We start from the raw sequence: 26,283 nt of genomic DNA on the forward strand, positions 1-26,283 counted from the left end.
GAATATTTCTTATGATTTTTGAGAGGTGATTTATCATAGGTGTCTAGAAGACTGGACTGTGAACCCTGAAATATCCACTTTACAACAAACCCATTTAGTTATCTGCAAGTTTCTGACCAACCTTTCTCCCCCAGTGCAACTGAGGGAAGGTGTCTTTCTTTACCAGACTGTTCTAATGATTTTTTAGATGATGACATATAGCAGATGTGGACAGACTTCAGATTTATGGAATCTATTCTTAGAACTCTGAAGTCCAATAATGATGAAGCTTGGTATCACATAAGATAAAACCCATTGTGGCTCAGAGGATGGAGCAAGTTCTCTTCTGAATCCAGTGACCTGTGTCCTGGGATGGCCTGCATATACAAGTCCAAACCTACATCAGATACGATACATCTGAGAAATGTTGGTAGCTTTATTGAACCTGCCCAACAGATTTGTTGAGTCTACAATGGCTTGAATTCCCAAACAGCATAGGAAAGCTACTCTAATAAATTGGGGAAATCTCACATTGTGCAACGTTTTTTATGATTGTTGAATTGCGGAGAAGAAGACCTATGGTAACCTGGTGGGAATCATGCAGAGATCAGTTACCAGTAGATCCCAGTCTACTGCCTGGATATCCACAATAGTGCTACAAGTAAATATGAGTATACACATCATCATCATGGTTACTTTATTAATTTAATACAAACATTAATTTTTGTGTTATCCTAAACACAAGAATGCAGTTTCTTTCTGCACCTGTGTTCTTTTAAGCAAACTGATTTGTGCCTTTACTATATACACCTCAGTCTATTGAAAGATACATAGCAATAATTCCTCACTGCTTGTTTTGTGGCAAGACTGGGGAGACTGTGGCCCCAGAGCTGCATGGGCTCCTGAATTATCTTTCTATAGTCCTTGGAGTTCTCTCTGTTCATACGAGTTAAACACTGTCTGTGCATTTTCCATGCATGATTCAGTGCGTAGAGGCAGTGAGATGGCCAAAGGTATAGGTGCTCCTGAGACAATTAGTTGAAAGCCACGTACAATGATGAGTGTGATGGGATGAATACATTTTAACTTGAGTGATCTCCTTCATTTTTACCTAAATCTTGAAGTCTACCAGCTGGAGCCAAGTGCTAAATAGTAGTTCAGTAAATGGGGAGATGAACACTCAGAGCTCATCCTCATAGTCAAGTTTAAGGTACTATCTACCACCTTGAACTGCCAGCATAAATTATGTTCCTCCCAATTTTGCCACAGTAATGAAGCTGATAAATGAGGCTGTTCCAGTTTACCTACTGCAGTCCAAGTTAAGAAAAGGGATTAGTAGATTTCCCCAGCTTTGTATTGCCTCCCACCCAGCATCCATTGGGGATTCCCCATTGCCAGTGGGGAAACAAGAACAAATTGGTCTTCCAAATGCAGAGTGGAGCAAGTTTAGACAGATGTTGAAGGGCAAGTTTAGCCATCTGTCAAGTTGCCCGACCAATGGATGACAAGCAGAGTGAACTGGGAAGGAGCTCTCTTGATGTTCCTTGTAACCTTTCCTCTGCAGCTATTACTATCAGGTAGACTATTTCCATACATGGCTATAGCACTTTTCTGAAAAAAGCACTAAACTTCTATTCAGGAATTGCCTGGCTGACAGATAACAGTTATTGGGGGTAGGGGATAAGGGTAAGAAGGGCCACGGCATGAAGGAAGCTCTCCCAATATACCTGCTCAGCACAATCCCTTCTCTGTTCCGGTTACCTTTTATTAGGCTGTTTCTGATCATGGGTTTAGACTCTTCTGAAAGATTACCAAGACCGTGGATTACCAAGGAATCCAGTTCAGGCCTCATGGTTGGCAGCATGCAAAAGTAGGCAAGGAATGGACAAGGAGAACACATACACTAGACCAGAGCTCTGGAATCATGCAACTGCTACTGGTACCCACTCCTCATCAAAGGGGACATAAGTAACTGTGAGACATTGCACAAACAGCCATGGAAACTGCAGCTGTATAAGATTAATCCTGGGAGCATTCCCCAGTCAGGACATTGTTGTAGTATTTTTGCACAGTCCTCAGAGATATGGCCACATGAAACCTTGTAATTGATGGACTCAATGGTGGCAGGACTAGCAACACAAATTGGGCACAGCCCATCATTCTTTCCCAGTTCAAATGCACTTTCTGTGCCACGCGGGATTAGCACTCTTTCGGAAGAGCACGAAACCTGTATTTCTAAGGAGCCCACATGAGCCTTGACAAGTGCTATGAAAAGCAATAATCAAGCCTTATGCAAGCAGGTACCTCTGAACAAGCCTAGAGTCCAATGTCTCCTGTGGTTCAAGCTAAAATGGTCCTGGAGGGCAGTGACCAGTGACCAGAGGAAGAGGATGTATCTGCAGCCACCTCACGTGGCCAATGGGAGCTGGGCAGTTCCTAATCTCTGATCACATCAGCAACCAAATGGTTGGTGAAGAGTGCCAGGTCATAATCTGGACAAAAATTGAACCAAGAGAAGAGAGAAAGCACTCCTTCAGAACTGGAACTGCTCAGGACAACTTTAAATTTCCTCAGTTATGGGCTCGGGATGAGATGAAGACAACATTATGAGGATATGGCAGAGAAGGAGGTTGCTGGGCCATGCTCGTGCCACAGTTCAGAGCAAGAGAGAGATGTCAAGGAACATATTCTCATACACCTCAGTCCAGATATGTATTTTCAGTACCAGAAAAGCTCTTTTAAACAGAATCCATTCTTATTTTCCCCTAGCTTTCTCTGTTTCACTAACCTAATTTCCTTAGAGGAAGGTGTTGCTATGGTTAAACAATTGGAAGATCCTTAGCAATTGGCTGTGACTCACCCAGAACTCTATCCTGAATCCCGATCTACTATCTGCTCAGTTCAAGGGTGTGGGATACACTAACTCATCCAAATACAGAGCTCCCTGAATCATTTACAAATATACAACAGAGAAGTATTAGAGCCAAAGACTGCATGGATATGATACGCAGACATATTTTGGACAGTATAGGCATTTGATATATTATGTTAATTATATTAGCCTTGCTTGTGTGCCAAAATCGGCTTCCAAAGTAGCTCACAGCAATCAGAATTACAGTGCCAAAGGCTGTCCTCATTGAGACTGGGACCCAGGTTGTCAGAGAGACGGTTAGCAGCCGCCTTCCTTTCCTTCACTCATTTCACTGATGGAAGCTGGTCGTTCTGGCAGAGGAGAGTCTCAAATATGGTGAGAGCTAATTGTTAACTGGAGGTGTAGTACTCCTAACAGTCCCAAGCGGGATGAAGTATCCTCCAGGAGAAGATGAGAGGAGATGAGACAAAGACCATTCTGGAGCCTCTTTTGTTTCTGAAGCATCTCTGTGCTGGTATTTTTTCAGATATAACTGCTGCTCTGTGATCAGATATAATGAATACAGCACAATATTTGCTGAATTTTTAATGTGAGCAAGTACTTCATGCCAATGCATAGGACAAGGAGCCAGATTTTGCAAGATCACATGTGCTTTATCACTTGTGTTCACCATGGAAACTCATGCCAGAAATTGGCAATGTACTGTTGAAACTGCAGAAGAAATAGGACATTACAAGAGTAATTTTAAAACATGGTATCCCATAGGCACCGTACCCAGACTATTCCAAAGCTATCCATTTATAACTATGATGATGCTAAAATGATGAAATGCGCATTGTGATGTCACAACGAAAGCCCTACCTTTTCATATTTGCATTGCAATGTTGCTTCAAATAGGTAAGGGGAAGAGTGGTTGCAACATTACTGTGCGTGTTTTATCACTTGACTTCCCATCTCTCGGAGAATACCTATATAGGTAGTCCTCGTTTAACAACCACAATTGGGACCAGCAACTTGGTCATAAGCGAAGTGGTCGCTAAGTGGAAATGTGACTGTACTTACAATTTTACCTCAGCTTTCCTTTGCTTTACAGACCTATGAAGGTTGTAAATGCAAGGACTGGTCGCAAAGTTATTTTTTAATCATCTTCGTAACTGCAAACCATTGCTAAATGAGTCAGTCACTAAACAAGGACTACCTGTAATGCTGCTTTGAGCTCTTGGAAGGATAGAAACCTAACAAATTAATGAACAAATCTATATGAGCAAATGGAATGGTGGATGGATAAATATATGCAGGTTTTAAAGTTTTAAAAATGTGGTTATTCACAATTGTGCAGCTAAAACTGAGCACTCACCATCACAAGTTAACACCTGACGAATTGCCACCTTCATGAAATGAGAGGAAATGGAATAAAATTCCAGATGAAAGTGGAGAAAAATGTTGCAAAAACAATTTTACATCTTTAAAGGTGTTTGCATTGATAAAAGTTATAATATACTACTAGATAACCCGTGACCCATTGGGTCATTGTTTCAGATATATTTCCTTACCTAAACAGAGAAACAGAATGACAAGGGCAAAAAAGCAGTGGGAGTGTGAACGACTTACAATTTGCTGCCGACTTCCCCATTGACTTTGCTTGTGGGAAGCTGGCAGGGAGCGTCAAAAATCCTCCCTCCCTCTCTCCCTCCCTCCCTCTCCACATATAATATAATATTCCACATATATATTCTTGCACCGTTTGCCCTCCCTTCACAACCCTCAGGAGAGCCCCGGTGAAGCCTCCTCCTCCTCCTCCTCAACTGACCTGCAGAACTGCTTGCCACTTTGCTGGGGGGAGGTGGAACAAAGGGTACCGTGGACCATGAGGAAAACTGCACCCCTGATCTCCATTCTGGCAAGTCCCCAAGGGCCCCCTCCCTCAAGGGAGGAAGAGGACTCACCCATTGACTGCCAGTGCCCCCTAGCCAGCCCTACCTCACCAGCAGGCATCCAAGCCGCTCCCTCATCCTTCCCTCAAACCCACTGCTGTTAAGAGATTTCAGATTTCTGCCTCATTTCCAAAGCAACCAATCACAGCTCAGCAGCCTTGCACCAGCCAATTGGGCACAGGGGACAGAGGGAGGTGGGAAAGAGGGTGGGGATACGCTCATGATGATCATGTGATCTGGGCTGACCACGGCAGCACAGCAGTGCTGAAGTGGCCACAAATATCCCAAATTTCAATCCCATGGGAGTCATGGGTCCTGGATTTTGGATGCATTCTGTAAGTTAGCCCATTTGAGGTACCTTGGTTCAAATACTGTTGCCCTATGATGCACCATTTCACCCAGTTGAAGGTTACAGACACAAGAGTTTTAGTAGTATATAGATATTTCAACATACCTAAATCAGTAGCATGTGGAAACTGCAAGAAATGACAGTACAATAAGTACTGTAATAAAGGTCTAGAAAAAAAACAGCATATAAATGGCAAAAGAGCATGGGTTGGGGATTGTAACATGTGCTCTGTGACTGAACCAGACTTCCTGTGCTCAGGGGAGGAAAAAACATAATGTAAACTGGCCCTTTCAGTCTACCTTGTCCAGCATCCAGTTGCCACCAAATACAAAGATATAACTAATAATGTACATACAAAAGCTTACACATTTGTAGTATGTTTTGAGAAAATCACACACAGCATGACCATTTGTTATAGGAAGGTCAAACTTCCACATTTTCCATTGCACAGTATTTGTGCTGTCCTTTGCAGCAGGAACTTACAAACACTTTTTGGACTGGGTTGCAATGATACCTCATTCTACATCTCCACTTCTACCACACCTTTACAATGTACCAGGTAAAAATTGACTATCTTTCTTGAATTAGATGCAGCATCTTCCATCTGAAATGTATTATTTCATATGTAAATATATACAAATGTAAAAACTTCTCTTAGGTATCATCATCATCGCAATAGTAACCATCATGAAGTTACATTACCATGAAAAGAAAAAAAGTTCATTCAAATTTAAACTGGCCAGGTGACAACCCCCATGCAGTTCTAAACTGCAGTTCAGTTTGGGTGAGGTTTTGGCATCATCTTCTCACATCTGGATCATATTAGACATTCCAGTTTCTGGATGGTTGAGGCTTTGTTCCTCCCTCCTCCATTTTTGTCCCAACGCCTGAGTGGGCAGACAGCAGTGAATTCCAGGAGAAAAAGGCAGACTCACTCTTTCCTCATATCTGGGCAGACTCAGGAGAACTGGCATCCCCTTCCACTGTTTGGACAACAAGTCTGGATAGAGAGAGAGACATCATGGAGCTTTGGACTCTGATGCAGCTGCTGCTGCTGGGGACACTGTTGGGTGCAGCTCAGGGACAAGGGGATGAGCTCAGCTCTGAAGAAGAACGAAAAGCTCTGATGCTCAAGGTGAGAAAACCTCTTCTTTGCCCTGGGACTTCTTATCACAAGGGAACTGCGGACCTAATAACTGGGCAGCTTCTTGGGCCAACACCAATCAAAGAGTGCTTCCTTGCTTGCTAGAAAGAGTAAATCTGGAATCTTGAGTTGCTTCTTAAATAGCTTTAAGAGCTGTCATAGAAAAAAGTAGGAATGATTTAGAAGCCATTGAATCATCCCAGGAGATTCTGGGATGAAGTTAGAATGGAAACAAAAGAAAAAACAAACAATCCTAAAATAAACTTGGGTGGCTCCAGCATAAAGATCTTCTTCATCTTTGCTTGGCAATAGTCTTAAAAAATTCATGCGGTCACTTTATGTAACAGACATAACTTTATGTTTCCCTCTTGGCAAGTGTCTCTTTACTACAAAATCTGGCAATGGAGACAGGCATGCTGGCTCCCCAGCTCCTCCAGTTACAGTTTCTCCAACTGTTTTCCTTGTCAGGAAAAATGGGAAATTGCAGCTCTTTTGCTTCCCCCTCACGTATTTGTGGAACGGTTGCCAATGAATCCCTTCTTTCAAACTTAAGTTCAGGACAGAGCAATTTGACAAGTATCCCCTTAAACCTGGAATCAACTCTGGTGACATATTATCCTCTGGTGAGGAAAAACTGGAAAAAGAAGCCCATTTACAATATTGGAGATCACACCGATATATCAGGGAGTGAAGGAAACAAGAGCAGAGCCTGGGGCAGATTCCTCTAACCTGATGTCCTCCCACACTTTCTAGCCCTCCTTTGAGTTATCGTCTCAATATATTTGAAGGGCAGCAAGTTGGGAAGATTGGCAAAGGCATTTATGTGCTTATGGTATGGACAGAAGAGTCTAGCCAACCTTCCCTCCCTTCTTCTCTCTCATGCACACAAAGAATTTTATTTTGGAAGGAAATTAAAACTAGAGCCCATGAAAAGGGAGGGCACATGCTTTTCAATGTAATATATTTCTATAGCACTTCCCATGCCAATGCATCTCAACGCAACTTTTGTGTAGCTGCTTAGCCACAGATTATGGCTTTCCTGCAATGAAGCACTCTATCTCCAGCCAGAGGTGCCCCCATTTTTGGTGAGCGCAAATGAGAATTTGAAATCACGGGTAGATATTGGCTTTCCATTTTAGTTAGTCTTAACCAGAAATGATGGGTACTCCAGATTTAGACAGCTCTGTGGGGTGGGACTGAAATGACAGTATGCATGTTTACATTTCTAATTTTGCTCATTTAATGAATGAGTAACATGGGTTTACATTAGAAGAAGACTTGAACAGGACTTAGGTTTATACAAGCTGTTTATGTTTAGCTACTGCAGAGGAGCAATCAGGTGGCAGTGCTCAGCTAATCTTAACTGATCTCCAAAAAACGCCGAGTGGGGTCTTCAAATGGGAGGGAGACTACCAGAAAATCCCAAGTCTGTGGGTGAAATTGGGAAGTCAAAAGAACATCTGCGAAAAAGACAACGACAAACCAATTTTACGCTGCTGACAAGAAAACAATGTAAGAAATGGTGAAGGAAACCATAACGTGTTACTATAGATGCAGTTGGGAACTCTAGGTTTAGCAGCATTTCTGAATGCATAGAGAGACATCTTGCCTGCACAATCAGGTGGAGTCTGTGTTGCCTTTCTTCAGGTTAAATACAAGAGATGGAACAGTGGGCTTGAATTGCAGGTGGGTGAAAATGAACTTGGCCTTTGTATCTTTGGGACAGCCAGTGTCCTGTTCTTGGGACTCTTTCAGAGAATGTTACAGCAGATGACCTTATTTGGCAACGATTGACAGGTGTCAGGGTTGGCTGGCATTAGCATGTGACAGCCTTGGGCATGGCCCATGGCTGACTTTGGCGGGTTCTAATGAAGAATTGGAAGCTCTCTTTTTTAAATCTGCTACACAGCAATGCCAAACGTCTCCCCAAAGAAGCTCACTCTGAATTTAACAGGACCTACACCTACAAAGGAAGATTAGACCGAAACCTTCAGGTGACTGCTTCCATTACTATAGTCTCAGCAAACCTAAAAGTCAAGCTTCCCATAAAAAGATAAATTATTTAGGGGAAAAATTAGTCCTCCTTTCAGGAAAATGTCACACTGTATCGAGAACAATGCAAGGAATTAAAATGGTAGCTCGTGCCTGGACGAAAGTAGTATTATTGTTGCCTCTATGAAAACCAGGTGTGCTGAGCTGGGGAGGGGCACATGAGAAACTACTTTGTCAAGGCTCTTTGAAATCTGGAGTGGCTCCTGACAGGGTATGGGAGGCGCCTTGTGGACTGCTTTGAGGGTCCCATCATCCAAAATCTGAAGCAAAACTATGATTTTGATTCCCCCCTCCATATGTGTTAATTGAACATCAGTACATACTTTTTGAGAATTCTTAATCTGTATCTGTTGCGTACAATGTGTTCTACCAGCAAGCTGCAGCCCGAAGATTTCTACATGAAATCTGAATAAATCTATATATTGTACTACTGAAACTCTCATTATGTTTATCTGTTTGTCTGTTTGTCCCCTGAAGTTAGCCCAAATGCTGCATTATACTGCAACAATTTTTGAAACAAGGTACCTAAAATCCACTAACTTAAAGAATGCTTAAAAAATCCAGGACCCATTACCCCTGTGGAATTGAAATTTCCACAATGTTCAGACCAGTTTTATTTGCAAAGTTGTGGCTGTTGCAGCACCTCCGTAGTCACGTGATTGTGATTTCTGACGCTCCCTGCCAGCTTCCCACAAGCAAAGTCAATGGGGAAGCTGGCAGGAAGTTGGAAGTTACTCCTGTTCCCACTGCTTTTTTGCCCACCTGTGGTCATTCTGTTTATCTGTTTAAGTAAGTAAATATTGATTTATTATTGACATTTGTTTGCCACTACAATTAGTTTTCTATTTATGATATATACCCTTCTTAGATGATCATGGGACCGTCCAACATTGGGATAAAAAAAATATGGTCGGTCTAACATTTAATGTTCTGGTCACATTCAGACTGTACTACCTTTCTCTCCAAGGATGACCCAACAGGTCACAGGGTTGTCTAGTAAAAGCTAAAGTTAAACCAGTGGTTATTACGATGGCTCCTAACATTTATGTATATACTGGTTGTAATTGTATTCTTTTTGCTATCTGTAATGGATAGACTCACAAATATGAGCCTGCCTTATCCCTTCCCTAGATCACCATGTTTAAAGTATGGTGTAACTTTATTGTTATTTGTACTGTGGAATCCTTGAGGTTCTCTGAGCTTCGTTGTTTTCTTGCAGACGTTTCCAGGAATTCCTGGAAGCTTGGTATCAGACAAGTCAGCCATTAACAGGCATATAGAGATAAACAACATTTACACACTATTCAAAAGAGACAATAAAAAGGAAACAAAATGATCAGATCACCTCCTCTCCAGCAATCAACACCCAAATAAGCAGGGATTAACACCAGGATTAACACCAGACAAACAATGAAGCAGTAAACAATACTCCAGTCTAAGAACTACCAACTCAGACAAACAATCAAGCAGTAACAACAGCCTAATCAAAGAACTACTAAGTTAAAAACAACTCCCCCACCAACACTGACAGGGCAAGCTACTGTTTATGAACAAAGAGCAAACCCCATTCCTTTCTATCACTGATGATGTTACCTAGCTGGGTAACGAAGCATCTGCAAGAAAACAACCAAGCTCAGAGAACCCCAAGGACTCCACATTTCAACCATGAGCTACATATATTCTGTTCTATTGGTATTTGTACTGTGCTTAAATATAAGCACGTAGCAAATAAAAATACCACAATACAGAATTCTGGGAGTTGAAGTCCACATGTCTTAAAGTTGCCAAGTTTGAGAAACACTGGTAATGGATGGGGTGATCTGTACACTATATGTGAGTCTAAGTATGTTCTATTTCTACAAAAGCTGCTGTCCTCTTCCAGGCTGGGGGAGGCAAGTAGAAGTCTCTTTTTCTACAATCAGAGTTGGCTACAGGCTCCTGAGGGTAGTAGGAAGGGCTGAAGGAGCAGATTTTTCCTGGGACTCAAGTCCTTTGGCCAAAAGCCTGAAAGAACTAGAATTAAAAGTATAGAATTGGCAGGAAAAATATATATGCAAAAGGGGTCATTTATTTCTTTTCAGTACTGTTTAGTTCTGTTATGTAGATTTACCTTTACTTGCATGTTTGTCCCTGTTTCTATGTTTGTCTGTTTGCTTAATTTTTAACACTTGTACGTAGTCTCCTGTAACTTGGTTCCCCAACTGTTTATTTTGTTGCATTTACTAAAATAAAATGCTTTTATTAATTGTTATTCCAGTATTGGGTTTGTAGTAGCACCACATGTTCCAAAATTACTTGTAAAAAAAAGGGTGGAGGGGGGGTCTCCTATTCTGCTTTATCTAGATTTCAGGTAAAGGGGAAGGTGGGCTTTCTGCACTCAAGAACGGATGCTGGCAATTTAACAACTTATCCCAGGTAGAACTCCAAGAAGCAGCTACACCCTGACACACTGGAACTCAGGTGGGAGGATAGAGATCAGGGTCAACCACAGGCAGTGACTCAGAAAACTCAAGATGGCAGTTCTGAGTGTGCTATCAAAGCCAAGCCCTTTTTACATGCCTTTCAATCACATAGTTATGCCACCATGTTGACTTTTATTTATCAAAAAGTCAAGATGGCAGATGCCCTGTATAAAGCATGCAAAAAAAAAAAAAAAGGTGGGCCTTGATTGCTTAGTTGTGGCTATGTTGATTTTTTTGACCCCCATGGATCCCTCTGTAAAAAATAGATGCACACATGTATATATCAAACAATTGATTTAAAATGTGTATCTAACCCTGCGCTACCATCATTTGAATTGTTATTGGGTATGGCAACTGAAAAGAATGGTTCTTCCAGCTTTGTAAAGGATCGGAAGAAGTAAGTGTTTTCGAACCTCACAAAATCAATCTCTAAAGGTAGTTCAACAGGGGGTGGGTTTGAAAGAATAGGAGCTACGTGGGAAAAGGCTTTGAAACAGTGGAAAGTACACAGAGAAGCAATACCAGAAGTTTCATTTGTTTTCTGATCTTCTAGATCAGTGTTTCTCAACCTTGGCCACTTGAAGATGTGTGGACTTCAACTCCCAGAATTCCCCAGTCAGCATGGCTAGCTGGGGAATTCTGGGAGTTGAAGTTCACATATCTTCAAGTGGCCAAGGTTGAGAAAAACTGCCCTAGATAGTTGGCCTAGCTGGAAAAGGCAAGTCAATGGGCAGTGGTTATATAGGAGAAGAGATGGAAGCCAACTGACGATGCCTGTCCAGTCTCAGACCCAAATATATGGCCTGTCAGCAGTCATAAGTCTAGTCTTCCCCTGGAATGGCTATGGTCCTTTTTTCCCCTTAACATCAATGAGTCTTTCATAATGCAGAAAGACGATTTCGTTGGTTAGGAAAAAAATAACCTACAGCAATGACAGAAATTAAAACAAAAAACAAAAAACAAAAATGAGATGTGCAAACCAAACAGTATGATTAGAGCTATGGTAACAGAAGAATGGTAATTGCAGAATAGCAACGAATATTGAAATGTGAATTCACATATCCACCCTGGTGCCAGCCTCTCTCTTTTTAAATAGAACTTTAGGGCTAAAAAAACCCGAATCAATCAATAGAAGAGTGGCTGTAAGTTTACTCACTGCAAATAGTATAAATTGGGATTTTGTATTAAGGTATGGAAGTATGTGCTTCATGTTAAGGTTTGTAAATCCTAATGATATGAAGATTCCCTCCCAAAAATGGGGGAGATCTCCCTCTCACCTCCTTCCTTCCTTCCTTCCTTCCTTCCTTCCTTCCTTCCTTCCTTCCTTCCTTCCTTCCTTCCTTCCTTCCTTCCTTCCTTCCTTCCTTCCTTCCTAACATGCATCCAACTATACAACCATCCTTCCTTCTTTCCCTCCCCCCAAACCTAAACAGTGACCCAGGAGAAACAAAAAACACTGTAAAAAAGAAGAAAGTGTTTTTTTCCCCCTGGAGTTTTTTCCCTTCTGTTCTGTTCTGTTCCACCCACCCTCCCATGACTGTAGTTGGGAAAGAGAGGAAAATGGCTGGGGGGTGGGGGGGGAGACAAGGGGAAAAAAAGGAATGAAATGGATGTGTGTGTGTATTTGGAAAAAAACAGAATACACAAGTTGAGGGACAACCACCTTTAGCTTTAGCTTGTGCCCCTCTCAAATTGCCAAGAGGGGAATGCCGTGTTCCCACTTTGTAACTTTCCTTGTGGATTATTCTTTCTGAAGCATCTGCAAGAAGTCCTGGAGTTGTCTGAAATGACTGACCAAGAGGATGCACAGGAGGTGATGTTGACGGAAGTGAAGGAGCCAGATGGCAAGGAGAACCTGGACAAAGAGATTGGGCAGGAAGAACTTGAGGAAGAGGTTCTCCAGCCCACCCAGCCATGGTTGCCAACTACAGCAGCCCCATCTCAGGAAGAGGAGGATAGCTTCACTTATGTGTGTGAGTAATGCTGAGCAGTGAGGTCTCCTCTCTTGGCTAAGACATGCTTCCTTTCAAAGGGAATCTTTAGTGCATTTTGTCCCAGAAGATGTAACAGACTTCTCTCTGGTTGCTTTTAAAAGAGGATGGGGTATGTTAATGGAAGATACATTGTTAACTCTTGCACTGAAATGGCTTGGTTGGACCATGCTCAGGGGCCACAGAATCTTGGCTGACTCTCAAGGAAAGAAATGGAAAATGGGGAGGGGAGTGAAGAGAGTGGGAATTATGAGGACTCTGTGCTGTAACATTGTGTTGCAGATCCCACTTGTGTCAAAGTACCAGTCGCTGTTGCTTGTGGGCTTTATATATAATCCAGCAAAGTTTCAACTTTTTGATCCCCCCCTCCAACTTGCGGGTGCTTCTGCACCACCACTATCCCTTCTATGGCAGCCCAAACCCATCCAGAACAGGTAGATCTAAACATCTGGGCCTTCTTTGTGCATCTTTTGAAGTCTGGGAGGTCTGTGGGGCAACATGGATGCTTCAGACTTTGTGGTTGTTAAGGCACCCATTTTATTCTTTAAAATTTTTGAAATCCTCTCCCAGAATAGGGCCTGGCCACATCCACTTTTGGATTATGGTCCTTGTCATGCCATGCAAAGCCTGGTATAGCCCTTGAGCGGCAGAAGTTGTGGACTCCTGTACTGGAGAGGTCCAAGATGGGGAGGTGGCAGGTGAGGTAAAGCCACACTTACTGTAAATTAGAAGATGGCTTGCCCCCAAGCCCTGCAGAGCTCCAGCATTGCCAATCATAAGAAGGTTATTTTGAGATTTGAGCTGCACCACAGCCAGGCTAAAAGAAAATCAGTTTGGCTGCCAGAGAGAGGTAGTGTCGTGGAAACAGCAAAGTTGCCAGCTTGGTGCAAAAGCAGGGTCTGATGGGGCTTCCAAGTAATTTCATTCCTGGTTGGTGTGAAGATTGACCGCAATGGCTCCCATCATCCTTAGCAAAGGCTACACTATCCTGGTGGAAGCGTGGCAGTTGTCCTCCAGTCTGAAACATCTGGATAGCATCAGGTTGGGAAAAGCAGTTCTACAATTTTGCAACTTCGACATGAGCTCTTTCTTTTTATTAAATAGGGGATTGAGTAGCATTATTTATTTAGACATCCTCTGCAGAATCACTCGGTTTATTCCAGAGAGCCGGCTTTGCATCTCAGCTGAACCATGAACTGATGTGAGAACTGCTGCTGTGTCCTCCCTTAGCAGCTATTATGAGAAACTAAACACATCCACTTTCTCAAGCTTCCTCTTGCATTTGCCTTATGCCTCCAAATGATAAATGTTTTGTTCTTTTTCAAAGCCATCACTTTCTGGTTTCTCCCTTGTCCTCAGGCATAGAAGGCAATAACATTTTGCTCAAATCAATGCTTTGCATAGATCCTGATTTCTTTGGTCTTGCCTTGGAAGCAACAGTAAACCTACCATCACTCTTCCTTCCACTTTATAAAAAACTGAGCTTTGGGCTGAAAACCCAAATTAGCACTTGACTGCCCAAAGGGCCTGCACCTCTCTAGGTTCAAAATCACAGCAGTAGTCAAGAGTTTGGGGATCTCTCTAAGAATAAGATCTGCTTGTCTCACAAGAACCAGCTAAATGCCTGTGAGGATGAACAAGAGAGGAAGGATGTGATAGTATTTCCGTGTCTTTTTTCCTCAGAATTTGAACAGAGTACACGCTGTACCCCTTTTGTTTCTGAGATACTGCCATGCTGGTATTTCTTTTTTAGAACTGCAATTGCAACTTGGTTGGCAGCGTGCAGAAGTACAACACAGCATCCTCTTTATTTTTAATGCAATCAAGCGCCACGCATCAATAAATTGTGTGGCAACGGCTGTAACTGCTGAGAGACGTTTGAAGGTCGACTGTGCTTCGCTCTTGGGTAGGATGCACATGCTAGGAGTGTGGAAATAGGAGTTCACACTGCTGTTTCAGGTTGCTCTAAAAAAAAGTCCAGTCAATTCATGCATACCTGTACAGCTCTGCTGGGATGTTGATCTTAAATACATTTTAACAATGGGTGGAGCATACAAATAAGAGAGCCAGTTTGGCCTAGTGGTTCAGGCACCAGGCTAGAAACCAGGAGACTGTGAGTTCTAGTCCTGCCTTAGGCATGAAAGCCAGCTGGGTGACTTTGGGCCAGCCGCTCTCTCTCAGCCCCCGATGCCAGGCTAGGGTGACAAGGCAGTTGGTCAATTCCTGTTGCAAAATTTGGTTGATCTGAAAAAAAAAAAGCAGACCCTGTACCGGGGGAAAAACGCTAGGAAGGAAAAAAAAAAATGGATGGAGCACATGAATCAAGACCCAGCACAGCAATGCAGTTGCAGGAGATTATTGCCATATCGCTTTGGTTTCTTTACAACAAACACTGGTAAATTTGCCACAGTTATGCACAAGCATTTGTTTGAAATAAAATGTGTGGTGTACATAACCCAGCTGCAAGGAAAGTATGAGCTGATGTTGCCATGCCAGACTTTTTCTTGAACTTCAATAAATTAGGAGGGAGACCAACAGAGAGTCTCAGGACTAGAAGCTAAACTGAGAATTAAAATGCAACCTTGAAGAAGACAGCGGCCACCCACTTCCATATGGTCGCCAAGAAAACTATGTGGACAGGTCCATGACATTAACCGTAACTTGAGGGAGACCTGACTTTATTTTAACTGCAGTTATGCACAGCTATGTGACTATATAGTGTAGATACAAGGAAAATAAAATCTAAGGGGGAAAAAATCCTTTCTAACAGAGTATCATTGTACCATGAAATCTTTTTGTAATGTGGGCAGAACAGTGTTGCCATGAAGCATGTCTATGTAGAAGAAATAGAAGAAATAACATAGAAGAAATAAAAACAGGCATGTTTAACCGGAGAAGAGAAGATTAAGAGGCAACATGATAGCAGTCTTCAAATGTCTTAACGATTGTTCTGTAGAAGATGGAAGAGAAGGTAGGACTAAAACTAATGATAGAAATGGTAAATAAAAAAGCAACTTTCAGTTAACCTTCAGAAAACTTTTCCTAATGGTAAGTGCTGCTTGAAAGAATCCCTCAGAAGGTAGTGAATCTCCATGGCTAAGCTAAGGATAGAGATTGAGCTGAGCTGAGCTGAGCTGAGCTGAGCTGAGCTGAGCTGAGTAGCTCGTTCAAGCAGAGTAACTATCTTTTCCTGAGACTGCAGATGCAAGATTCTGGTCTTGAGCAAGAGTTGGACTGGATGCCCTCGAAGATCCCTTCTGACTCTAAAAATCTATGAAATAACCTCAGAGTGGTACAATGAAACTGCAAGTCCCTGTGCTTGTAGATAAATTGCAGAAGAGATATCTATGGATGCTCACTTCAGCAAAAACCGGAATAAGGCTCTGTTGGACAATAGATGAACAGCTCATATAGCTGCCATCAACTCTCTAAGCCATGGCAGTTCTAGATGTCTTTATCATCTGCCTGCTGTTTGAATTCAGCCTGCAACATAAAGTGATGTATCTAAATCACTGGCATTTTCTGAGTTTCTGTTTTGCAGCTCAGATTTGTGTTGTGTTTGATTGCTACTTACAGCCCAAGAAATTCTCCAAGCCCCATGATTCTAGACTGGCAGTTGCTAATACACACTGAGCTGTCCCTGATCTCAGACATCATAGGCTGAAAGTGCAAATGGTCTGACACGGTACATGTTTAAAAGACAGAACTATTTATACTATAAGAACATGTTGGTGAACAAAACCCAGAAGGCTGTTTCTTTCAGCATAAAATATAGAAGACAGGAAGAGAGCAGGTGCTTAACTTTTCCCCCACCCCAAGCTTTTATTTTCTTCCGAACCACTTTCCCCATCAGTGGTTCCAAAGCATATGTTTATAACCTCAGTGGGATTTATAAAAGCCACTAGAGAAAGCTGTAGATAAAACCAGTTGATGTCAAAAAAATGAAGAATGATTTTACCAATCTAGCCCCCATTTTCCAGCTGAAACTTTTTGCCAGAAGAAACAAAAATTGAGTTTCTGTCCTTCCTGCCTGAAATGTAGTGATTGCTTTCTTCCCCATCATAAGTAAGCTTGATTCTAACATCCAGATGAACTGCAACATTCTTTATGCCAAAAATGAGAAATGTTGATGCCCAAGTCCAGGCTGCTCTTACCTGTTGGGGGCGGGGCGGTGGGCAACAGGTAGAGCAGTGTTTCTCAGCCTTGGCCACTTGAAGATGTGTGGACTTCAACTCCCAGAATTTCCCAGCCAGCCTTTCTGGGAATTCTGGGAGCTGAAATCCACACATCTTCAAGTGGCCAAGGCTGAGAAACACTGAGGTAGAGCAACACCACAAAATGGATCATAGAGCTCAGCAGGGGCAGGCATTTCTCATGGTTTCTGAGTAAGATTGATTTTTTTTTTCTAAAACGAAAGTGCTGCTAAGCCCATTTTAAGCTTATATATCCGTTTTGTGGGTCTGCTGCCTCAGAATTGTAAAAAACTGAACTCCAGTGGTACAGCTGGAGGGGTTTCTGCAGGTTGAAAATACCAGTTCAACAGCTGCATAGAGCCGTGGGCTACAGCTTCTTGGATTGTATTTTAGGAACGAGCTACCCTTAAGAATAAGTTATGTGTCATTTTGTCTCAGTATTTTTTAAATGAAAGGCATCAGAGGCTTGAATTTTGAGTAAAGGAACCTCTCTCTCTTTCTCTTTGTGCCCATAGTTGTTCACTAGCAACTAAGTGGGGAAAGGCTTTTTAATCATTTTGCCTCAGGCCACGTGTTTGGGTTTGTCATCAGCAGCTGCTTTCTTTATGTCTGTCTGCGTCTGTGTGTGTGGAAAGTAACTCATGGGTGAATTTGTGTATAAAGAGGGCGAAGGGGTTAAGCTCTTCTTTTCAACATTTCAGCTCATGCTGTGCCTTTTCTCTATACAACACGCACACAAACCACGGGCTATCAGATCTGAGCTGCCAAAAATCCCACTAAATGGAAATAAAGAAGAGTATTTTCTGTACCTCATGGCTCCCACCTTGAGATCATCCAGAGTTTTGAAGGCCAGATCTGGTAACCCTAACAAAGCGCCCCTTATGCCCACCACCAAAAATAAAAATAACACTCAGTGGTGTATTGTATTTAGTTGAGCCTCTATTTTTTAAAAGGACTATGCAGTATATGTGAAAGGAGTATGGATATAGCTACTTAGTTTTTTTCTTTTTTAAAACAAGAGAAGGATTATCCCCCATGGTAGATTCATTTGTTACAAGCTTCTATGGATTTCTCATCCAGGGAACATTTTTCAGCATAACATTAAAGGAACACACATACGCACACACACACAAACAATATGCTTAGTTGTATTAGAAGCAAATTTTAACTCTGAATGCTGTAGAGACTTAATAGCTGAAATGAACATTATTATGGGAATATAATGACCAAAGAAATGGCATTGTATCTTATTTCTGCTCCCTCCCTCCCAGAGTCTGATACTCCTTTTTTATAAAACCTTAACAGCGTATCTGAGTTTTTGTTCACCCTTCAATCACAGCTGATAGAAACCCCAGGAACACACCTTTGCATTCAGTTGTCAAATAATCCATAAGGTTTGTTTGTTTTTTTAAATACGAATAATTGATTGTGAACCCAGCACATAATTAATACATGTGAGTCTTGAAAGCATTTCACCAATATTAGCTCAATAATTCTAACCACATCCCTGCATGGCAGGCTAGCATTATTAAAGTACTTCATTTAAATCCCAAGATGATGGGTATGGTTCCTATTATTATCTGGTCCATATTATTCTCACAGCAACCCAGGGAAGTAGGTTAGGTGAAAAGAGAGTGAATATCCCAATTGTTGTGTGGGCTTTCATGGATGAGAGGGGATTTGGACCTTGGTCTGTCCTATTCTAACTTCACTGTAGAGCAGTGTTTCTCAACCTTGGCAACTTTAAGAAGGGTGGACTTCAACTCCCAGGATTCCCCAGCCAGCCAGAATTCTGGGAGTTGAAGTCCACCCATCTTAAAGTTGCCAAGGTTGAGGAACACTGCTGTAGAGATTTCTTTCTGGCAGCTGTGTAAGAGAAGAGAGAAAGACGGAGTGCAGGAGTCTGAGATGTGTTCTAGTAAAACTGGAACCATGATTCAGTATTAATAAAGCTTATTATTAGCTTCACACTTCACAATCAGCCATAGTCTATTTGGTTTACTGAAGAAACCACAATTGCCTGACTCGAACATGCTAAGCCATAAACCAAGCAAACCAAATTATGGCTTAGTATAGGGATGTGACCCTGGAAAGGTTCGAATGTAGCCACCTCCCTTCAAAAATTCCCTCCAAAACATTATTTTCAATAAAACAAAATGGAGAAATGGAGTAAGATATTAATTCTATTTAATTAATGAAATTTAGGGTTTATCCTGCTCTCATTCAATTTGTCAATTTAACACTGTCTAGTAATTATGAGTGGGTCCTGGACCAACTGTGGCTCTCATCCCCAAATGTACATATCCCTGACTCAGTGTGTTGTGAGGCTTAAACCAGGCTTAAGTATTTGTATTCTAAATATATAAATGTGAATAAATTTAGAAAAAGTATCAGGACACCTCATCTGATTAGTTAATCACTCTCTTTGCTATTACACTGCCCGCCTTTTCAGAATGAAAGCTGAGAGCAATAATCGTTGTTATTAAAGAGGATGTGTGGATGGGCTCTTCCTTTTGAATTGTAGGACACTCAACGATATATTCCACCACTAACCAACAAACCTCACTTCTCCAAAATCAGTGTTGAAGATGTTACCTAGGCAAGCCATAAAATGTCTGGAAATGAAAAGCCAAGCTCCCAGAATTCCTACAGTCCATCATTCCAACCCTGAGCTAAATACACAGGGTGTACAAAAAGTCAGGCCCCATAGGCCAATCACAATATGTTTTACAGTATTAATTTTTAAAAAAACATTCAGAGAAAATGTTACTGTACTCAGGAAGGTTCAAAGGTCATGCATCAAATGATGAAGGAAGTGTTTCAGAGAAAAATACAACCAATTTGAACATTTAATGTACAGTAGTTTATAAATTGTCTATGGGGCCTGATTTTTTGGCAGCCCCCTGTATATTCTCTACCCTCTCAACTGTCTAATGCAGTGTTGTCCAAACTTGGCCACTTTAAGATGAGTGGACTTCAACTCCCAGAATTCCCCAGCCAGCCATGCTGGCTAGGGAATTCTGGGAGTTGAAGTCCACTCATCTTAAAGTGGCCAAGTTTGGACAACACTGGTCTAATGTGTTTTATAATGGTTCAGTTGCTATGTTTGTGCACCACTGGGAAATGCACATGGATGTTCTTCCCTGCAGCAGCGTATCATGCAGGTAGGGAAAGAAGAAAACATGGAATTGGGTTCCTATGCAGTTTGCATTAGCACTCAAGTAACTGGGAGAAAGGAGAGAGTCTTAATGAAATTGGCAAGCAAGCCCCACTTTGTGGTTCCAGCCCTCTCCTTCTTGTTTTAAATGTACAGTTGCAAAAGGTAAGGAGACAGTGACCCTTTCTCCTGTAATTTAAGAGCTGGCCACAGCAAGGAAGTTCATCTGCACTGCTGTGGGTTCCTGTGAAAGCAACTAGTAAATAAAACTAGTTAGGGTGTCACATCTATCCTAATCCTGATTTGATTTCCAGCTGAGTACAATAGTTAGCAAAACATTTTTAAAACATTGCCTGAAAATTATACCTTTTCCCTGTTTTAGATTTACCTACGTTGTGGAGAAAGTCATTGCTGAGATAGAAAGATTCGGAGTTACACTGTGGCTCTTTCTGTCTTCCCTAAGTTAAAGGTTAAACAATTTCTGACATTAAATGCAGGGGGGAGGGAGCACCTTATTAATCCTGGAGAGAGAATTTAATCCTTTCCTTCCTTGCTGTGTTCCTGAAGATATCAGAGAGTGCAGGGAAACATCTGATTTGGCTGAAAAGTCTCTTCACACACTTTTTTCTCTAACTCCTGTCCTTTTAGATTCAACTACCCCTTTCTTTTGATATCCCTATCAAACTGCCCAATATATTCTAGCCAAAATCTCTCAGGCTCTTCACATAACCTGGATGTTCTGTGGCCACCTTCTCTTACCCACCTGTTGCATAATGAGATGCACATAGATACAAGTATCAGATACATTCCTCTTTTAGCCAATGGACCTTCCTGGCCTGCCTGCTCAATTGGAACTGGGTTACTGGTATTGACATTTTGACCACAGCAAGATTTGTAGCTCAGTAATGTGATATTTCACTTTTAGGTGGGAAATGGACCTCACCTTCTTAACAGTAGACCATTTTCTGTTAAAGGAATCTGACCCAAATTAGTGCAGATAATTTTCACAGATAATTTACATAGTAGTAGATTGTACATCAGGGTATGCAATAATTTTTGAGCTAAGAGTCACACTTTGCCATTAAATTGCACAAATGTAGGATGGGAGCTTCTGTGTAGGTGCCTACCCACATTGTGCCACAAGTGTAACATGGGGCTAGTGAAGTGCCCAAAGTTTTTTATAGGTAAGGAATTGGGCCAGCTAGATGGCAGCACCTAACTGACCTTCTAAAAAGCTAAGCCGAGATATGATTAGTATTTGGATGGGAGACACCAGAAATAGACTGGGAATTCAAAAAGATATCCTGGAAGAACACAATACTGTACCAAACTGTTTTGGTATCATAACCAAAAGAACTAGATGGATGTGTCTGTGGAGTCTCTAGGTCAGTGTTTCTCAATCTTGGGAACTTTAAGACGGGTGGACTTCAACTCCCAGAATTCTGGCTGGCTGGGGAATTCTGGGAGTTGAAGTCCACCCATCTTAAAGTTCCCAAGGTTGAAAAACACTGCTCTAGGTGGACTTGACAAAGTCTACAGACTTGTCATATGGCCTTGGTGGTTTTCCAATGGAGGCTGAAGTTACCATTATATCAAGGAAGGTTAAAAAGTAAATTCACATACCTGGCCAGAAACTAGTCAAGAATTGCTAATATACACCCTGTAACCAGCTGTCCTTATGCCACTTTCTCTTCTTGCTATGTCCCCCCTCCCCTGTTTATGGTGTATTGCAGTTGGGTTTCCCTGTTTCCTGATTATGCATATTATTTTTGCAGTTTTCAACTATGCTATCCAAAGCTTCCTTACAGGCTATTTATCTTTGTTAGCGCTGGATGATTGTAGACACTTTGTCTACTCTTTGTCCAATGTTATCTTGGAAAGTAGATCAACAGCAGGACAATACAATTATTTGGTTGGATCCAGAGAGTGACTCCCCCCTCCCTTGATAGGCATCTATTTGGATTTCAGAGAATTGGAAAAGTGGATCTGGCCTGGGGTTTAATCTGGTGCATAAAAGTTCCTCATCTGATTCCCAAATTCTTTAAGAAGATCCGATCCCTTTTCCCAAACTTCCACCCCTCTTCAGTGGCCCTGGCCCTCCCCCTTATTTCTGCATTCTGATTCACTTCTGATTTATTCTCTTCCCTAGGTAGGACAGCTCTAATATTGCCTGTTTTTCAGATCTTTAAAAGTGGTACTTGCTTTCTTCTTTTTCTCCCTCTTCTTCCTGATGCGCAGTCTCACGACTGAACAGCCTTGATGCAGCCGTCCACCGTCTCAATGTGCAGTTCTATCACATGGATGTGCGAGTGTCACAGTTCTCCCAAGGCTTGGCTGAATTGAAGGGGGGCCTGGCTGAGGCTCGCGAGTCACTTGCCTCCCTGAATGAAGTTGCCACACGCAACCAGAAAGAACTTGGACGCATTGATGGTGAGGATGGAAAAGGGGAGTGAAATCAGCCTTTTTTTTTTTCCTTCTGTAGCAATGTTTCCCAACCTCAGCGATTTTAAGAAGTGTGGACTTCAATTCCCAGAGTTAAAGTCCCCACATGTTAAACTTGGCCGAGGTTGAGAAACACTGTTCTATAGGATGTGAGTTACAATTCAACACTTAAAAGCCCAGGGTTGAGGAAAACTGTATTAGCATCCTGCATGAAACTAATCCCAGCAACAATAAACAAAAGATAATCGGGCTGAGCTCAAATCTCCAGAAGCCCAAGTGTCTTTGATCTACAGCCTCCAAGGAATGGGAGGCCCAGAATCTTTGGAATTTGGAGGTCACTCTGAGAGCTGGTTTCAGCCTCTGAAGCTACCAGTTGCCAAATCCCTCCACAAGGGAAAGCTCACCGTTTTCTTTTACATACAGCAGAGGTCCTATTGAAAGAGCCAAATGTAATACACTGCCCAGGGCCAGCTGATCTCTGCTGTCTGCAGAAGACAAAAGGATCACATGAAAGGTTATTCAGGCTGAGGAAGAGTTGGCTGAAGTCTGCGTGTGAGTTGAGCTGAGAGAAGAACAAAGAGGAGGAACCCAGTTTTCAAGGTCATTCCCCTGCTGTTGTGTCTGTTATACTGCAGTGTGGTGAAATATTGGACCAGGATTGATTGGGGAAACATAGGTTTAGGTTCACCATTAGCCACAGAAAGCCATTGGATGACTTGGGTCTGGTCCTCCTCTCTCTGCCCAACCTATTTCACAGTTATGGGGATAGAAGGAAAATCTTGCACCCTTTTGAAGAAAGACAGGAAATAAACCTAGCAAATAAATAAATCATTGTTCATACATTTTTCATGAACTTTCATAAAGATCATAGGGCAGGGATTTGGCCCCTTGCATTCTATATACCTGATAAATACAAAACCACCACTACTACTAACCATCATCTTTGCCCCAACCTAGGTTGCTTGCGGGGCCGACGCACTCAGAGCAAGTGCTTCCTGATCTTCAAGCACTTTGAGGTCTATGATGGAGCCCAAAAACTCTGTGAAGCCAGAGGAGGGCATTTGGCCATGCCAGCGGATGATACCGAGCTGGCTGTCCTGCGCCGCTATCTTTATGATGCCTTTCAACCCTACAACTGGCCGGCCTGGGTGGGCATCCATGACCGGCGTTCCGAAGGGTTGTGGCTTTTTGAGAATGGCCAGCGCGTCTCTGTCTTTGACTGGTACCGAGACCACCTGGTGACTCAACCCAACGGTGGTACCCGTGAGAACTGCGTCTCCCTCAGCTCGGATGATGGGAAATGGTGGGACAATGACTGTGAGAGGCGCATGTATTACATCTGCGAGTATCGCCTCTAGTGGGGCATCCCTTTTCATGCTCAGCCCCTGGTGCTCCTGGTTGCACGGGTGCCCTTTCACTAGTAGCATGTGGGTGCAGTGAGAGCTAAAAGTTCTGGGAAATTCCACCCCTTCCCAATTTTTACTTTCCCTTCTTCACTTCCCATAACCTATCCCAGCCTGGTACTCTTCAGATGTATGGAACGGCAACTTCCTGACATTTTTGTCAGGATGAACTTTTCTGTGCTGATTAGAAATTGGGGGAATTTCAGTCCCAAACAAGCAGACAGCATTTCACTGAGGAAGCAGCTGTACCCCAGTCTGCAGGGAAAATGGAAAAATTTCTAATTGCATTATTAAAGTAGGTAAGATGTGTTCAGCTTCTAAAAGGTTTAATCTGTTTGTTTTTCTTTGGAAGTCTCTGAAAAAGCCAAAAAAGACATTTGGGGCCCATCCTTCTTTGGTGACATCCCTGAAACACTGGCACGCCCCCTGCAGGCCTTGGGGGACAATTTTTGAAATGCAAGTCTCCTGGTTGGGGAAAAAAAAATCACCTATTTAGCCCTACAGTAAAAGGAAAAGAAGGCATATAAAAGTGCCTCTTGCTTCTTCTTTAGTGCGTAATGAATTTACAGTAACAGTTTAATAGGAAATCCAGTATTCAGTAGATGTCAAAGCCAGGGAAAAAGCTTAAAATCTAAATCTGAATACCTCCCTAATTCACTGACAACATGAAGATTGTTGAGTCCATTCCTCATTGGACCTCTTCAGGGATGGTGGAACTCAAACTGAGTTGGGATCATAGTCTTGCAAAGTTTCAGCCCTCTGTCCCTACCCTAGTTAACTGACCCAGGGACCTATTATTAGCATTGGAAGGAAATCTCCTTCTTGTGTCTCTGGAGAGCTTCTCTCCTATTGCCCTGCACTTGTAACTGCTGTTGGGACAAAAAGGGTCCCCCTCCTGTATGATTTGGATGGGTAGTCTGGACCCACAGGACTGCACACAGCTCCTAAACCCTTTTTATAGATCCCAAAGCTCCTTCCAACCACAATTGCTGAAAACCAGCCCTAGTGTTCCGACATTTTGAGGTACAAAACAAAATCTGTTGTGTGATCCCTAAAATAGATGAACAAGGGAATTACCCTAAACTCTCCCTTAAACCGGGGGGGGGGGGACACAAACAAACCCTGACTCCATCCATTTGTATGATTCAGCCCCACCTATTTTGCATCATTGCCCTACCCCTGAATATAATACTGTCTACCCAGTAATATGCCATGGTCCCTATCTGCCCCATATCAAGATGATGATTAAATCAATTTTCTTTTTAAAGTTCTATAAATTAAGAGGTTACAATTGAGTCTACATTTTTCATAAAAACTGAAAGTGATGCAGTGAGAAAGAATCAAAGCTTTCTGAAAGCAGGGATGAGTAACAGATACCTCTTTCCAGATGTTGAATCCAATATCCCAGTAGTAAAAGCAAAATTATGTTGGAGTTGAGCTCTTGATGACTTACATGGATGCATTCATGCAGCTGACATTTCTCATCCTCCCTCCGCAAAATGGTTTGCTGCTGCCTTCTGCTGAGCTATTTTTCCAAAGTTCCTGTAATTCAACAGTCCTTGACTTTCCAGGTGTCACCCCTCTGAGTATTAAGCAGAGCCAGCACTGCTTAGCTTTCCAGATCAGCCAAGGTTGGTTAGGCACTGTCACCTGCTGAGAACCATATTCTATTAGCTGTATCTCATATGGATAGTACTAAGAAGGATGATGCCCAACAGCTAGTGGGCCTCATATTGCCCACCAGATACTACCAAACTACAAATTCCAGCAGGAACAGGACAATAATGAGAGGCACTAAGAGATGCCATTCAGCAACATGTAAAAAGGCCCTATGTTCTTCACCCCAGCACTAGGAATAGTGTTTGCCCCAGCTTAAGCATCATCTCTTGTGACACTGGCCACTATATGGCAGGTTGTCCTCCCTTTTGGCACCAATAAAAATGCAATGGCTCCTGGATATTCTCAGATACATAAAGGGACAGCCATGAGCAATCCACCAGATGTGCTCAGCAGATGTGCTCTGGTTGGAACTCTTAGCGAGAGGCAGCTCTATAACTTCCACTATTCCTAGCCCATTTGGAGAAAAGTTGGATGAGACTAGCAACCAAGGCCAACAGGACTGAGTTATAGTCAGAGGGTAATGCCTTATTCACATCAAATAGGGCCAAAGTGGTCTATTTTCTATGCTCTTTTGCTCCACTTGCATCCTTGGACATTGGTGCCCTAGCATCAACCTTCTATTACTTTCTGGGCATAAATTCCTTCAGCCCTCACCCCACCCCACCCCTGCATCCTTAGCACCAGA

At 42.3% G+C, this 26,283-nt stretch overlaps 1 protein-coding gene across 1 annotated transcript; it reads left to right on the forward strand.

Annotated features, from left to right (window-relative positions):
* The first annotated feature begins 5,824 nt into the window (after positions 1-5,824).
* CLEC11A (C-type lectin domain containing 11A) lies at positions 5,825-26,269 on the forward strand. Its single transcript, XM_007423088.3, has 4 exons — positions 5,825-6,269; positions 12,549-12,765; positions 22,372-22,563; positions 23,533-26,269. Exons 1-4 carry the CDS (start codon positions 6,156-6,158, stop codon positions 23,931-23,933), a joined length of 924 nt encoding a protein of 307 aa, XP_007423150.2. The 5' UTR covers positions 5,825-6,155; the 3' UTR covers positions 23,934-26,269.
* The last annotated feature ends 14 nt before the right edge of the window (positions 26,270-26,283 follow it).

The sequence above is a fragment of the Python bivittatus genome, unplaced genomic scaffold (genome assembly GCF_059951505.1).
Source record: "Python bivittatus isolate LINGU-HERP-01145 unplaced genomic scaffold, Pbiv_v1 ctg000410_np1212, whole genome shotgun sequence".
Taxonomy (NCBI): domain Eukaryota; kingdom Metazoa; phylum Chordata; class Lepidosauria; order Squamata; family Pythonidae; genus Python; species Python bivittatus.

Bases quoted from the DNA above. Each gene is read 5' to 3' on its own strand.
- CLEC11A (XM_007423088.3), top strand. From the start codon at position 6,156: ATGGAGCTTTGGACTCTGATGCAGCTGCTGCTGCTGGGGACACTGTTG. The intron at 6,270-12,548 runs GTGAGAAAACCT...TTCTTTCTGAAG, and splicing joins GAAAAGCTCTGATGCTCAAG to CATCTGCAAGAAGTCCTGGA. The intron at 22,564-23,532 runs GTGAGGATGGAA...GCCCCAACCTAG, and splicing joins AGAACTTGGACGCATTGATG to GTTGCTTGCGGGGCCGACGC.